General features: G+C 49.1%; 1 protein-coding gene across 1 annotated transcript in view; it reads right to left on the bottom strand.

Moving 5' to 3' along the window:
• HCN2 (hyperpolarization activated cyclic nucleotide gated potassium and sodium channel 2) overlaps positions 1-15,691 on the bottom strand; it is a 71,600-nt gene that overhangs the window by 4,482 nt on the left and 51,427 nt on the right. The window contains exons 6-7 of the mRNA XM_066604764.1: positions 11,702-11,942; positions 8,368-8,532 (exon numbers count right to left, since the gene is read on the bottom strand). Of these exons, the coding sequence (XP_066460861.1) occupies positions 8,368-8,532; positions 11,702-11,942 (406 nt within the window). The remainder of the gene's footprint in view (positions 1-8,367; positions 8,533-11,701; positions 11,943-15,691) is intronic.

The following is a 15,691-nucleotide window of genomic DNA, read 5'->3' as shown; positions in this document are numbered from 1 at the left end:
CGCTCTCGTCACCTGCCACATCTAGACGTTGATCAGGCCGCGCTCTCGTCACCTGCCACATCTAGACGTTGATCAGGCCGCGCTCTCGTCACCTGCCACATCTAGACGTTGATCAGGCCGCGCTCTCGTCACCTGCCACATCTAGACGTTGATCAGGCCGCGCTCTCGTCACCTGCCACATCTAGACGTTGATCAGGCCGCGCTCTCGTCACCTGCCACATCTAGACGTTGATCAGGCCGCGCTCTCGTCACCTGCCACATCTAGACGTTGATCAGGCCGCGCTCTCGTCACCTGCCACATCTAGACGTTGATCAGGCCGCGCTCTCGTCACCTGCCACATCTAGACGTTGATCAGGCCGCGCTCTCGTCACCTGCCACATCTAGACGTTGATCAGGCCGCGCTCTCGTCACCTGCCACATCTAGACGTTGATCAGGCCGCGCTCTCGTCACCTGCCACATCTAGACGTTGATCAGGCCGCGCTCTCGTCACCTGCCACATCTAGACGTTGATCAGGCCGCGCTCTCGTCACCTGCCACATCTAGACGTTGATCAGGCCGCGCTCTTGTTACCTGCCACATCTAGACGTTGATCAGGCCGCGCTCTCGTTACCTGCCACATCTAGACATGGGGGTTCTGCATTGTTATAAATATTGTATCTGGCCCAGAGCCATCTCCTATAAAGAGCCTACAGGCTTTTCTTGCACTCCACTTTGACCCCTTTGCGTGACCTTTGGTAGATGATTTTGGTGTCATTAGATCTGTGACCTCACTACCGCCATAAAATCATAACATTAGGGTTGGATACATGGAGTGACTGTCAGGCCTGGCCAAAGTTCCTATGTTAAGGTTGTGCTTCAACCAACAGACCCGCTGGGAAGAGTCAAGTGTTGCTGAGCGCCGTTCATATCAACTGCTTACCAGTTTGTTGCCACAACCCCAAAACGTGGCAGACCGAGCCGTGGGCCACGAACAGTTGAAGGGGTAGATGGAAGTTGGTACACTGAATGTAGTTTATCCTGCAGTCCTTGCCAATTAATAGAATCCGTTTTTAAAACCTCTCCAACCATTTCTCAACCAGTTTATGCGCGCAGCGCCGGGTCCATCTAGTATTTGTAAAGGCATTTACACCAACATTAGGGCTGGACAGAGAACCAGCGTGTGGAAGCCGCAATAAAAGCTGCCATTTAGGAGGCTCAAGCATGTCAGCGCCACTTCCAATAAAACTGCGCCAATCACATAGTACGGGTGGACACCCACTAGCGCTTTTTTTTCTTGCGCTGCGAGAGCGAGTGAAAATACTCGCCTTGCAGCACAAAAAACCCGCAATATCGCAAAATGCTTTCAATGGGCCCGGCAGCAGCCCCAGCCACAGTGAAAGCTTAGGGAGTATATCACGGACTTCTGCCACAGCTGGGGCAGGAGTTTCCTTCAGCCCCGCGGGGACCGTTCATCAATGAATGGCTAAGAGCTGCCTGTAATTGGCTGGGAGCTCAGCCAATCAGCACAGCCCTTTTCAGGAGGCGGGGATTTTTAAATCCCCGCCTGCTGAAAGAGCTTGACAGCAGTGCCTGGGAGCCAGCAGGAGGACGCGTCTGAGCGGCGGAGAGGTGAGTAAAGAATTTTTTACATTTTTTTTAACCAGCTATGGATGATTTTCAGGGAAGGGCTTATATTTCAAGCCTTTCCCTGAAAATCATGCTGTGGGGGTTGCCACAAAACCACTGCTTTCAATGGGACCGGCAGCAGCGCCGACCCCATTGAAAGCAATGGGATAGCATCCTGGACTTCTGCCACAGCTATGGCAGATGATTCCTTCATCCTTGCGGTCCCAACAGGGATGATGGAATCCTCTGTGACAGCTGTGGCAGATGTCCGTGATATACTCCCTATGTTTTCAATGGGGCTAGCGATGAATACCGCTGAACTGGCAGCTTTGCTGTGTAGAATGGAACAACTTAGCTGTACAGAAGAGCCGGCATTAGTTAACTTACAGACAGCTCAGGCTCTGCAGCATCTCCCCTGCCCGGCTCTAGTCTATTGTGTGTATATGACTATGGTTTTGGCAATCTTGCATGAGCTGCAGTTAACCCCTTGGTGACAGCTGCCAGCGGATGTGTGCAGGGTTTGTAAGGAGAATTGGGCTTGTCCAGAATCAGCCATGTTGTTAGTCATCTGACTAGTGTATTGTAATATAGACTAACTTACACGTCACTGTATCTGACCTGCCTGGGGCCCGATGCCGGGATCTGTGTGACTCACGTACGAAGATTCTACTTCTGCTTATCTCCAAACAGTTGGACTTGCGTATTTTCTGCAATAGCAGAACGGCTGCGAATCTTCCAATGTTGTTTGAACATAATGTATGTATTGTTTTTCTGTCTAATTGTTAATGCAGATAGTCCTGTTGTCCATCCCAGAGCCCACGGTTATACGAGTCTATATCTAGGCTGCTGTGATAGTATTTAATCTGGCCAGGGCCCCTTGTTCTAGTCGGGGACACAGACACCATCTCGGACTGAGGGGAGGTGTTGTCCTCAGCTGATGTAATCCCTCCAGTATGCACAGAGATACGTGGATTCCCGGTGTGAGATAACCGCTTGCTGTTGGACTTCTGCCTTGCAAGAACCTTACGCAGTTTGTAACTTGTTCTTGCTGTGCCTCGGTCTGCAATATATGCCGTGTGCTTGAAAGGACTTGTCCTCCGGATTGGTAATTTCCAACAGTGGGCTCCATGCAGTCATTGACGGCCGACCCCGGGCACAACAGGAGGGTTATTTCTGAGTGCAGCTGCAAACCATTTCAGTCCTGACAGTGGCAATGAAAGGAGCAGAATGGCCCCCCACAATGAGAGCGCGGGGGGCTGCTTGGGTGGCACTGCTGCTGTGAGTTTCCCTATTAGGCCTGTAGCACAGCTTAGTAGAATGTCTGCAGAAACACAAGATACTGCAATACTTCAGAACTGCAGTATGTTGTATAATTGATCAAACTCGTTAGTGGGAGGTCAGATTCCCTTAGGAGAGTAAAACAAAAAACTAAGGCTTTATTTTAGTAGAAAAAAATAATTAAAGCCTAAAACACTTTTTTCCTACATTTATAATAATAATCCTATTTGATATATTAGGTAAAAGGCCTAATCTATCGGCTGCGGTGACCGCCGGCGGGGCCAGAATTGTACCTTTTGCTTACATTATGTCCAAGTAAAGAATGTAATTAAAAGCAATTCAAAAGTCCTAAATATCCCCAAAATAGTAGCACTAGAAGCAAAGATCCTGAAAACCTGAGCTTTCACACAACCCACTGCTGGGACAATAGAGGCGGCAGAAGGTGCGACATCCGTACAACAAAAGACAATAGAGGTTTGGAAGCGTTGTAATCACATGGACCCACACAACAAAGCTCATGTCACTGCGGCTGCAGCGCTGCACCAGAAACAGAAGATCCCCTCAGTACCAATTAACATTAAATAGTACCAACAAAAAATAAACTCCTCCTGCAAAAAAGCAAGTCCTCAGAGAGCGGGCGATGGGAAAACCGCTAGGATTGTCTGAAAGTCTGCAAGAAGAAAGCAAAAATGGAAAACATAAGGCGGTGTCCTCAAGGGGTTAAAAGCATTTAAGGCCCAAATGTTCAGATATAACTTTAGACACCAATGACCAGGAGGGGACTGTTCTAGGTATGTTCTGTGCAGAGGTCATTGTGCTGTGACACTACTATTGTGAATGGTGGGTCCTATAGGTGTCTCCTCTCAGTGTAATCCTGTCTGTACAGGGAGGGGAGGAGGTGAGCTGTGACTACAGTGAATGCTAGATCCTGTGTTATCTATATATAGGTGTCTCCTCTCAGTGTAATCCTGCCTGTACAGGGAGGGGAGGAGGGGAGCTGTGACTATTGTGAATGGTGGATCCTGTGTTATCTATATATAGGTATCTCCTCTCAGTGTAATCCTGTCTGTACAGGGAGGGGAGGAGGGGAGCTGTGACTATTGTGAATGGTGGGTCCTGCATTATCTATATAGGTGTCTCCTCTCAGTGTAATCCTGTCTGTACAGGGAGGGGAGGAGGTGAGCTGTGACTACAGTGAATGGTAGATCCTGTGCTATCTATATATAGGTGTCTCCTCTCAGTGTAATCCTGCCTGTACAGGGAGGGGAGGAGGTGAGCTGTGACTATTGTGAATGGTGGATCCTGTGTTATCTATATATAGGTGTCTCCTCTCAGTGTAATCCTGTCTGTACAGGGAGAGGAGGAGGTGAGCTGTGACTACAGTGAATGGTAGATCCTGTGTTATCTATATATAGGTGTCTCCTCTCAGTGTAATCCTGTCTGTACAGGGAGGGGAGGAGGTGAGCTGTGACTATTGTTAATGGTGGCTCCTGTGTTATCTATATATAGGTGTCTCCTCTCAGTGTAATCCTGCCTGTACAGGGAGGGGGAGGAGGGGAGCTGTGACTATTGTGAATGGTGGTCCTGTGTTATCTATGTATAGGTGTCTCCTCTCTGTGATGTCACGGAGATGACCGCTACAAAGCTTCCTCTACAGATCAGGATGTGTCAGTACTGTTTTCAGGGTGTTACTAAATCCCCCCCATTAGGACTCATTTATCAATGTTCTCTAACTGAAGAACCTTTAGCAATTCAGCTTCCATTCTGCAGAGCATTTTCCAAAATAGCAGCCGCCTTCTGATTGGTTGTTATCGGCAGCACCGCTTCTGGCCGTCTTTTACTACTAATGGGTTTTTTATCCCCTTGTATCTTATTTGCAGGTTCTCCCGGGCGTTCTGAAGTCATGGCGCGAGGATCTACCACTAGTTCAGGAAAATAATAGACTCTGATTTTGCTTCCAATCTCCACCCAGATTTCAAAAACTCTTCTTCAGAGCAATGCATTATTTAACCCCTAAAGCGGTGTCCCCCCCTCCGGTCCTCAGGGACTCCCAGCAGGTCATGTTGTCAAGATTTCCCCAGTATCACACAGATGATGTCATTATCGTCAGTCCGGATATCCTGAAGGCATGACCTGTTGGTGGTCCCTGGGGACCCCTGCCCTAAAGGACCAGACACGTTTTAGGGATTTTACCCATGGGGTGGTTTGCTTTACCGTCATTTTTTTTTTCTTCAGTTCCCAAAATTCTTTGTGCTGCTTTTTTCTCGGACACACGGGGACATTTTTTTCAAGATTTTTTTTTTCCACTGACTTTTTGTTTTATTAGTTATTTAAAAGTTACAAATAATGACTTTTTAAAATGTTGTTTTTTTTTTTTAAATGAGTTTATTTATGCTACAATAAAGCATGTGAGCGGGCGCCTCGTTTAGTTTTGGACGCTTTGATATGTAATATGTGGGGTGCTGGATGGTGGGGCGCATCTGGCGTCAGATTTGGGTCATTTTCATGTTTATATATTTATTTTATGCAAGTTTTTTTTTCACTTTTTCCTACCCTATAAGACTTATTTTTTAATTTCATACTTCTCCCCTGTAGCTGGGACATCTGTAGGAGCCCCAGTAGTGACGTCAGTCACTGACAGAGCTGATCGGGTATGCTAGGACCCCGCAGCTCTGCTGTACCGGGGGCTCCCAGCTTTCACTTCTCAGTACATGTGCATCAGGGATAGGAGAAGGCAGAAGAGGTTAAACTCTGCTTCTCCCTCCTCCTCCGGGTCCTCAGCAGTGACTAACAGCCGTGGACCCGACCTGCTTGATTGCAGGAGCAGAGGCTTTAATCCCACACCATATTTTTGCTATCAGATTGCAGCCTAGGACCAGGCGCTGGATATTTACCGCGCTTGGTCCTTAAGGAGTTAACAAATATCCATTTACTGCATTTGTGAAGCAACAAACATTTTTGGTAAGTGTTGGCATGGCTGCAGCCTACAGGAGCGTTCCTTGTATCCGCCAGGCCCATATGTGATGGTAATAGCCGTATAGTGAGGCCTTCCCTCAGCTTTACAACGCCCAGCGACCACAAGACCGCCGGGCATTGCTCAGTACCATTAGAAACACGCTAAAAACGCTCACTGTCGCCCTCATCCACTCCCGGCTGGATTAGTACAACTCGTTGCTGATCGGCCTCCCCTGCACCAGACTCTACCCCTCCAATCCATCCTGAATGCGGCAGCCAGGCTCATCTTCCTGTCCAGCCGCTACTCGGACACCTCTGCCCTGTGCCGGTCACTGCACTGGCTGCCCGTTACATACAGAATTCAACTTAAACTCGCTACCTTCATCCACAAAGCCCTCCACAGCGCAGCGCCCCCTATATTGTATCCCTCATCCACAGTGCAGCGCCCCCTACATTGTATCCCTCATCCACAGCGCAGCACCCCCCTATATTGTATCCCTCATCCACAGTGCAGCGCCCCCTATATTGTATCCCTCATCCACAGCGCAGCGCCCCCCTAAATCGCCTCCCTCATCCACAGTGCAGCGCCCCCTACATTGTATCCCTCATCCACAGCGCAGCGCCCCCCTATATTGTATCCCTCATCCACAGCGCAGCGCCCCCCTATATTGTATCCCTCATCCACAGTGCAGCGCCCCCTATATTGTATCCCTCATCTCAATCCATCACCCAGCCTGGGCTCTCCGCTCTGCTAACGAAACTAGACTGAGCGCCCCTTTAATTCAAACCTTTCATTCCCGCCTCCAGGACTTCTGCGGAGCAGCACCGGTCCTCTGGAACGCACTACCAAAGGCTACCCGAGCAATCCAGGACTCGCAGAACTTCAGGCGTGCTCTAAAAACGCACCTCTTCAGGGATGCATACCGCATTCCCTAAACAAACCCCTCTGTACTCCGCCTGATAACATGCTCCCTGACCTACTGACTGCAATCCCTGCTAGCCATCATAAACCGCTCCTGCAGTCATACTGTTTCTGCCATCACACGGCCAAACATCTGACCATTGTCTGTGTATAGCATCGCTCACTCTCCACCCCGCCATACTATGTCCATCTCCAGCCCTTTACCTTCTGTATCCCCCCATTACCTGTAGTATGTAAGCTGGTTGGAGCAGGACCCTCACCCCTATTGTTTCCATCAGCTGATTACTATGTAACCGTGGTTCTGTACTGTTTGTATTTTGTCTTTCTGTATTCCCCCCTGTCTATGTAAGCGCTGCGGAATATGTTGGCGCTATACAAATAAAGATTATTATTATTATTAGGAGTGCAGATGCTCTAAACTCTTCAAAGCAGTCGGTCCTCCCAAGTCTGCGATGGCCATACTGCACCCCCCCCCCCAAGTCTGTGATGGCCATACTGCACCCCCCCCCCCCAAGTCTGCGATGGCCATACTGCACCCCCCCCCAAGTCTGCGATGGCCATACTGCACCCCCCCAAGTCTGCGATGGCCATACTGCACCCCCCCAAGTCTGCGATGGCCATACTGCACCCCCCCAAGTCTGCGATGGCCATACTGCACCCCCCCAAGTCTGCGATGGCCATACTGCACCCCCCCAAGTCTGCGATGGCCATACTGCACCCCCCCCCCCCAAGTCTGCGATGGCCATACTGCACCCTTCTCCCCTGTTACCAAGAGGGCAACTGGCTATAAAAACACGACTATGATTCTAGAGGTGTCAAAACTCATTGAGGGCCACATTGGCATTATGGATGACTTTAAAGGGCTCATTCACAAGGGGGGGGGGGTGCGCTCCATGTAGCGTGTACTAATGTACTGCAGACATTGATCTGCTCTGAGGTATTCAGACACGTCTTTTCCATGTGTGAAATGAATTGCAGCATGTCCTCTCTGGGTCCAGATTACAGACTCAAGTCTATAGGATGGCACAGATGGGCAGTGATGCCGCGTGATTCACGTGTATCCACCCATGAAGGCCGGAGCGATCGGTGGGACCTTCTGTGAAAGCACCCCAAAAAGAAATACAAGAAGGTCCAAAAACACGGTGAATACAGAAAACGGCGCATCCGCCGGTGTGAATGATCCCTACACGTACCTCCTCCTCACACGGCGGCGCTCTCCGCACTGTGATGGGGTTTCTCCACTTCCACCTCCTTAGCACCGACCTACCTACCTTGGAGGGTGGCTAGGGTGCCGGTTAGGGGGTCGGAGCTGTCCGCCACCTGTGCTGTGTGGAGGTGCACCAGAACTCAGAATCGAAGATGGCAGCCGCTCCCTGTGCCGGCGCCAACCCCTCTACCAGGCGCTGGCTGTGTCCTCCCGCGATAGTGGAGAGTCCTTCTGCGCTCGGTTCTCTCAGGGCCTCATAAAATGACATGGCGGTCCGGATTTGGCCGGCGGACCTTGTGTTGGACACATATGTATTCAGTGTGGGGAGGCAGCACACGGTTGGGCGGCGCACTCCGTGTGACTGAGGCCTAACGGAAAGAAGGTTGTAGTACGCTCACCTATTCTGTCCAGTCTGTCTATGGCGACGGTCTCGAACGCTCGCCTCATCATGGGATATTCTTCCAGCACCTCATTGAAATGATCCACGGACAGCGAGTATAAACGGCAGTAGGTGTCCGCTCGGACGCTCGCCGTGCGCCGTCCTCGTGTCAGCAAGCAGATCTCTGCAAAGACACAACTAGTTATGAGATGCTCCTGCGCCCCGACACTCCACCATGTATTAGTGACAGCATTTGGCGAGTACAGCTCACATACATTTTCATGAAAGCACAAGGGCCGTGTACGCAGCTCCCATGCAGCTCTATGCGCTCCGGGCTGCTGCACACTACAGATAAAACCCTGCCTGTAGTCTGCAGAGCCTGAAAGCGGGTCAGGGGTCGGCGGGTCAGGGGTCGGCAGGTCAGGGGTCGGCAGGTCAGGGGTCGGCAGGTCAGCGGCCCTCACAGCACCTTCTGTATCCCCATGGAGACTTCTGAGCTGCATCCATCCCCACAGAAGTCACAACCGGCACAAGATGTGCGACAAATGGGGGCGCCGTGGCTGACTGGGTGCGGAGCGTGCCGACATGGCAGGGGATGGAAAAGGGAAGAAATCAACCACAAACTTTCAAGATTCGTAAATACATATAAAAACAAACAGAAAAAAGTTTCCCGTGTGAAAGATGTGTTTAATGGCAGACCTGCATGGGCCCCCTGCAAAATGGCATGCAGGACTACAATTCTGGGAGCTGTACCCATGTGATCACTGCGCCCGGCGCTGGGCTCCTGCTGTACCAGCCAGAGCTGGATAGAATTCCAACCAATTAACCACTTAGTTGCCATTACCCCGCCTGGGTGTATATTGTTAGTATGGCAGCCAGGCACAAGCCATCCTAATCCACCAAGTAGGCTTCATAATACACTGCAATACAGTATTCTCAGTGTATTATTCAAGTGATCTCATGTTACAGTCTCCGCCCCCCCCCCCTCAGAATTTGAATTATAAAGTTAGATTATTGAACCCACAAAGTGAACAGTGTATAATCAAAAAGGCTTCATACAAAGACAAAGTTATAGCGCCCCGAAGTGCAAAATACAAACTCCAGCTCAGCCCGCAGCATACAGCATACAGCTTTGTCATAGAAACATTACAAGGTTTTGGGGCTTCGGCTGCAGAAAAGCACATTTTCATTTTTTTTATTGTGTTTTTATTGTGCAAAAGTAGTAAAAAATCTAAATAGTAACTTAATATCAGCAGAAGTGCAGAATAACGTCCCCCGCCAGGAAGAGGGCCAAAACAGCTAAGAGCGACACAAATCAAAAAAAGGATCCCAAAGTCCTGTGTAATGAAAACTGCAGCTCGCCCCACAAAAACAGGGCGTCACCCGGGGCCGCAGGTGGAGAATAGGGGGTACGACTTGGGCAAAGGAAGTAAAGCAGAAAAAATAGATTGGTCTTGTTGTACTCCTACCGACCCCCCGGCCTGAGGTCAAAGGTCATTCCTACCACACAAGGAGGGTAAAGGCCCATTTAGACACAATGATTATCGCCCAAAGCCGCCTTCGGAGCGATCCTCTCTGCGTGTAAAAGCACCTTTAGAAGCTGCACAAGTCTTTCCCATTCAGATAGTTGATGATTCTCTAATACATTGTATCTACCCCAAAGTGGTGTCATTGAAAACACAAGTCCTCATAGGGCTCCATGTAAAATAACTCCTTTAACCTGTTACTGACTGCTGGCACCTCCTATTTTTTTAGATGGCAGCCACTAACCGGCTTTCTTCTGATCCCTGAACTGTATTGGAAGTAGAGATGAGTAATTACTCGATCGAGTATCGTGATTTTCGAGTACTTCCGTACTTGGGTGAAAAGATTCGGGGGGCGCCGAGGGGTGGGGGGAGGAGTGGCGGAGCGGGGGGAGCCCTCTCTCTCTCCCCCCCACTTCCCGCTGCAACCCCCCACTCACCCACGGCGCCCCCAGAAACTTTTCACCCGAGTACGGAAGTACTCGAAAATCGCGGTACTCAGGCGAAAAAGGGGCGTGGCCGAGTAGGTTCGCTCATCTCTAATTGGAAGCCCTTTGTGGGTGCCTGTGCTGCTCAGCTATCCGTGCTCTGACAGCCAGAGCGAGCTCCAATCCTGGCTCTGTAATGCCTTAGATGCTGCGGTCCATGCTGTCATTGCATCTAAGTGGTTGTCGGAGGAATGAGACTCCTTCCATCCCTTCATTAGCTCCAACTGCCCTCTAGGAATGTTGCGGAGTGTTGATGGCTACTATAGCAGCAGGGGGTCCTCACAAAAGCCCAGGGGTCTACCATGGTAGTGCACCTATTAGACCTTGCTAAAGGCAGTGCCTAATAGGATGCCTGACGGCTAACAGGTTATTTAACCTTTAGAATGAACAGTGCAAAGAAAAATATAAAACCTGATGAAAAAGCCATATGCTGCCAAAAAGGTGTAAATGACCACTGCAGCTGCTCTCCGGCCCCCGCGGCCTTATCGATGGAGGCATAGAAAGGTTATGGTCCTTGGGATGCGACAGTGAGAAAACAAACACGATATAAAATCTCTATATTAGGTCTCCAGCTCTGGCCGCAGCCGCGCCGCACGTACCTGCTCTGTCGCCGTGTTTTCCGTAGCGCGGTGGACCCGGCGTCTCGCCGTCATACATGCGCAGTACAGATTTTTTTTCTCAATATTTTTTACTCCTGCGTCGGCTCGGCGATCATGTGGAATTTAGGGCCTGTCTGTGCGTAGCATGCATGAAAATGGAGCATGCTGCGATTTTTTGGCCACGAGCAGAAATTGCAATTGATTTCCACTCATGTAGGAAGGCGCGTACCTCCATATAACGTAACGGGCGGCATTTGCTGCAGATTCTACAGCAGCGGCCTAACTACCACTGCAGTGTTATACTGTATAGTGAATTGCAAACAAAACCCCAAAAATATTGGTAGAATTTTAGTTTTGTTCCCCTCCCCCGACCACAAAAAAAGAAAAGTAAAACATACAACTTGTGTATAAAAAAAGACAAGCCCCTATACAGCCGTGTAGGCAGGAAAAAACGGACTCGTGGAACGCAACAAGGAAAAATCCCCCCCAAAAGGTTTTCATTACGGGGTTAAAATAAGCGGTTGTAACAAGTCTGACTAACTAATGGATTTGCTAATCAGCAGACCAACAGAGTCGGAGCCGCTCAGCAGCAACAGATGTGAGACACCTGATAGGAATGTTCTTGTGCAGATATGGCAGCGCATGGAGGAACATATTCCCTCTATCCCGGGGGCCGAGGGGTAGACGGAGGGGACTCTGTGACCCTCCTAGAGTTCTCGCTCTCAGATTGCTCGCCCCCTTACCTCCGAAGTAGGAGCCGTCCGAGAGCTTGACCTCCTTGTTGCCCTTCGTAAGCACGCTGACCACACCATGCTGGATGAAGTACATCTTCTTGCCGATGGTTCCCTCACGAATGATGTAGTCAGTAGGTTGAAAAACCTCAAATTTCAGCTTGGTGAGCATGGCGGTAACAAAACAGGGGTCGGCGTTGGCAAACAGCGGCATGGATGCCACCAGCTTCCTACAATTAAAGTTGACGATCTCCTAAGCGCCAAAATGGAATGCAAAGTAAGAAAAAGGTGATGAAGTAGAAGGATAGAGGTTAGTAGAAACGTTATAAAAACGAGTTTAAGGTCAACTTTGTCTATTTGATCATTTCACTCACTAAAGTAACGATCTGAGCACAATCCTGACCGCCACCATCTCTTCTCCACCATGGAGGTGTCCAACCCAAAGGTTTGTCTTCTCTTTTCTCCAGCAATTAAAGGGGATGTCCGAGATCTACTTCTATAAAACTCAACTCCCCCTGCCGTAAACCAACAAGGAGTCGTACTGACCTCTCCCCGCTGTGGCCACCCCTCCCCCATGACGTCACGTTTACAGGATATCACAGGCTGCTGCAGCCAATGATGTGGCTCAGAGACTGAGCGCAGAGTTCAGTCATCGGCTGCAGCAGTCTGTGATGTCCTGTAAACAAACAGGAGCAACGGCCGAGCCACAGCGCAGGATACAGCAGGGAGTGCCGAGGAAAGGACTCGGTGTTGTTTTATGGCAGGGAAGAGTTGGGTATTACACTAATAAAGGACCAGGAGCCACGGCTCCCGAGACAAGCACGGGGTGTCTAGACCCGCTTCTAGAACAGCAAACTACTAATGACCACTTGTCTGTGAGTATGTGTGTGTGATTCTTATGCCCCACCCCCTGGTGATGTCATTAAAGGTCCTACAACATATATAAAACACAGAGTCTGACCAACAGAAGAACAACACTGGGCAAAGATAATAAAAAGAGAATACAACTAAACTGCTATTATGTCAGACACAACTCAGCAGTCCCTACTGCCACCACAGAGATCCGGTGGGCTGAATGATGTGCGGTGATGTCACTGCTGTGGGAGGAGCCAAGCTGTGTTTGTCTTGTGTGGTAGTCAAGCTGCTGTGTGTGTGATGTGTGGGGATCATAATGGATGTACCATGTAGCAGAGCTGTGTGGCGCACTTTGCCACTAGAATTTCCTAATAATTACTAGTCTTTTCCAGATGGGTGACAACAACTGCTGCCCAGAACCTATACACATGTAACCCCTTAAGGACCGGGCTGTTTTCTACCTAAAGGACCAGACACTTTTTAGGGACTTTACCCATCTGGTGGTTTTACTGCCCTATTTTTTTCCTCCAGCTACCAAAATTATTTTTGGTGTGTTTTTTCGCCGTGACGTATAGAGCTATATCTTTTTACTGACTTTTTTTTGTTTGTTTTTTTAGTTCTATTGGGGTCAAAAATGGGAAAAAAAATGTTTTTTTAAAACATTTATAGTTGTTTTTTCTTAAATCAGTGAATTTACACTAAAATAAAGTACGGGGTGGGTTCATTTTCTTTTGGATGTTTTGGTATATAATAGGTGACGGTTTTGGTTGGCATCAGCTTGGCTCATTTTCTTTTTTATATATATATTTTTATTTTATTCTGTAATTTTTGTAACTATTTTTTTTCCTATCTCTGTCCCCCATGATGTCATATAAGACCTCTGAGGGTCATTCACATGTTTATTTTTTTTTTTATTACACACTTTTTCCCTGTAGCTGGGGCAATAGTCACTGGCAGAGCTGATCAGGGTCTTCTAGGACTTCCACTTCTTGAGCGCTAGGTACTTCTCTGGACTCTCAGCTGTGACAACCAGCCGAGGACCCGACCTGCTCCTGCGTGATTGCAGCAGCAGAGGCTTTAATCCTGTGCCACATTTTTGCTATAGGCGGGGATTAAAGCCCAGGTCCAAGCGCCGTAAATTTACAGCTCTTAGTCCTAAAGGGGTTAAAGAATGAAGGACTAAACTGCTGAATGGATCTCAAGGATTTTGGGAGATTGTCAAACTTTAAAGGGGTTGTCCCGCGGCAGCAAGTGGGGTTATACACTTCTGTATGGCCATATTAATGCACTTTATAATGTACATCGTGCATTAATTATGAGCCATACAGAAGTTATTCACTTACCTGCTCCGTTGCTAGCGTCCCCGTCTCCATGGTGCCGTCTAATTTTCAGCGTCTAATCGCCCGATTAGACGCGCTTGCGCAGTCCGGTCTTCTCCCTTCTGAATGGGGCCGCTCGTGCCGGAGAGCTGCTCCTCGTAGCTCCGCCCCGTCACGTGTGCCGATTCCAGCCAATCAGGAGGCTGGAATCGGCAATGGACCGCACAGAAGACCTGCGGTCCACCGAGGGTGAAGATCCCGGCGGCCATCTTCGCAAAGTAAGTAAGAAGTCACCGGAGCGCGGGGATTCGGGTAAGTACTATCCGTTTTTTTCTTTAAACCCCTGCATCGGGTTTGTCTCGCGCCGAACGGGGGGGCTATTGAAAAAAAACCAAAACCCGTTTCGGCGCGGGACAACCCCTTTAAGGATGGGTGTTGGATTTCCAGTTTTTGCCTTGTGTTTGACTTTGATGGGGTTTACTTTATCACACAATAGCTCCTAACAGATGGAAGACATTTGCTAAGATACGCTCTGATGTGTTTGTAAGGCCTTGTTCACACAGGCGACATGGCATCGCTGCACTATCGCATCGCTAGTGCTGGCTGTGATTGGCTAAGCGTCAGCCAATCACAGCCAGCGGTTCCAGAAGGCGGAGATTTTTGAATCCCCGGCCAGAAGAGAAGACGATCACTGCCGGGGACCCGGGGAGAAGATGTGGCCGGGCTGATAGAGCGGGAGGTATGTGTGTTTTGGTTTTTTTTCCTGCAGCCAGGGCTTAGAGTAGGGCTTTGACTGTAGGATTTCCTTCGGTCAAAGTTGCATCGCACGAAAATCGTGTTTTCGTGCGATGCAACAGGGAGAAAGGCCAAATAGGGAAACATGGACTACAAAACCTCACGTGTCGCGGGCACATGGCTGGACCTGCGAGGTTTTTGTGTCCTTTTGTCGAATGCTACAAAACATCTCATGTGTGAAATAACCCGTAGGAAAGCACGGGCTTCACATACATGCGATTTGTAGCATTGTAGCCTAATGTAGCGTGCAGCAACATTGTAGCAAGTGACCACTCAGAACACATTCAGAGCTCGCCTGCTGATGCCACCCTGACGGTAGGAGCTCAGGAGGACATCTTGTAAATTACAATGTCTCCGTTTTCTTTAAACTCATACCCTCCAATCTTATTGCATTGTTTTATGAAACGTTCAACTTTATGAATTATTCTTGGCTGGGCGCGGCTGCTCGGCCCCTCGCCGTACGGAGAACAGCTCCATCCAATACAACTGGGGCTCTAGATTTGCAGCATCGAGCAGGTATAAGATGGCTATTTGGAGAGAACTGGCTGCCTTCTGAACCCGCGTGACATCTACTGCACTGCTTTGTATCCAGACGCTCCAATTGGTGGAGAATCAGGCTAAGTATGAGGATTAATATGAAAGCTTCCAACAACCGGGGAGGCTTTCCAACAAATCTGTGTCTAATGAAGCCACTCCTTCCCTCAGAATATTCACATGTCTTAATGGCCATTCGTTTTCATGAGACATCTGCAGATCTTAAAAGGCCTTCCGTACTGCTCTTGTGGGTCATGAAGGTCTCTAAAGCTTACTGCGAACAGAAGCATCAGATCACAGCATCTGCAAGAGTGCCAAAACTTTTGTGACAACTTTTAGGTGTTTTTCTCCATTACAATGAATTCACCGGGTAATATATGAAATGTACAGAGACCTGTTACATTTCAATGGGTTTTCTCAGAGACAAGCCCCGCCCACATGACCCATTAGGGCAGATGGGTAATATAAAGGGGTAGTTCTCTTCCAGGGCTCGTCTCTA

Source organism: Eleutherodactylus coqui, chromosome 5 (genome assembly GCF_035609145.1).
Source record: "Eleutherodactylus coqui strain aEleCoq1 chromosome 5, aEleCoq1.hap1, whole genome shotgun sequence".
Taxonomy (NCBI): domain Eukaryota; kingdom Metazoa; phylum Chordata; class Amphibia; order Anura; family Eleutherodactylidae; genus Eleutherodactylus; species Eleutherodactylus coqui.
The sequence above is the reverse complement of the archived record's forward strand: the minus strand, read 5'-3'. Positions and strand labels throughout refer to the sequence as shown.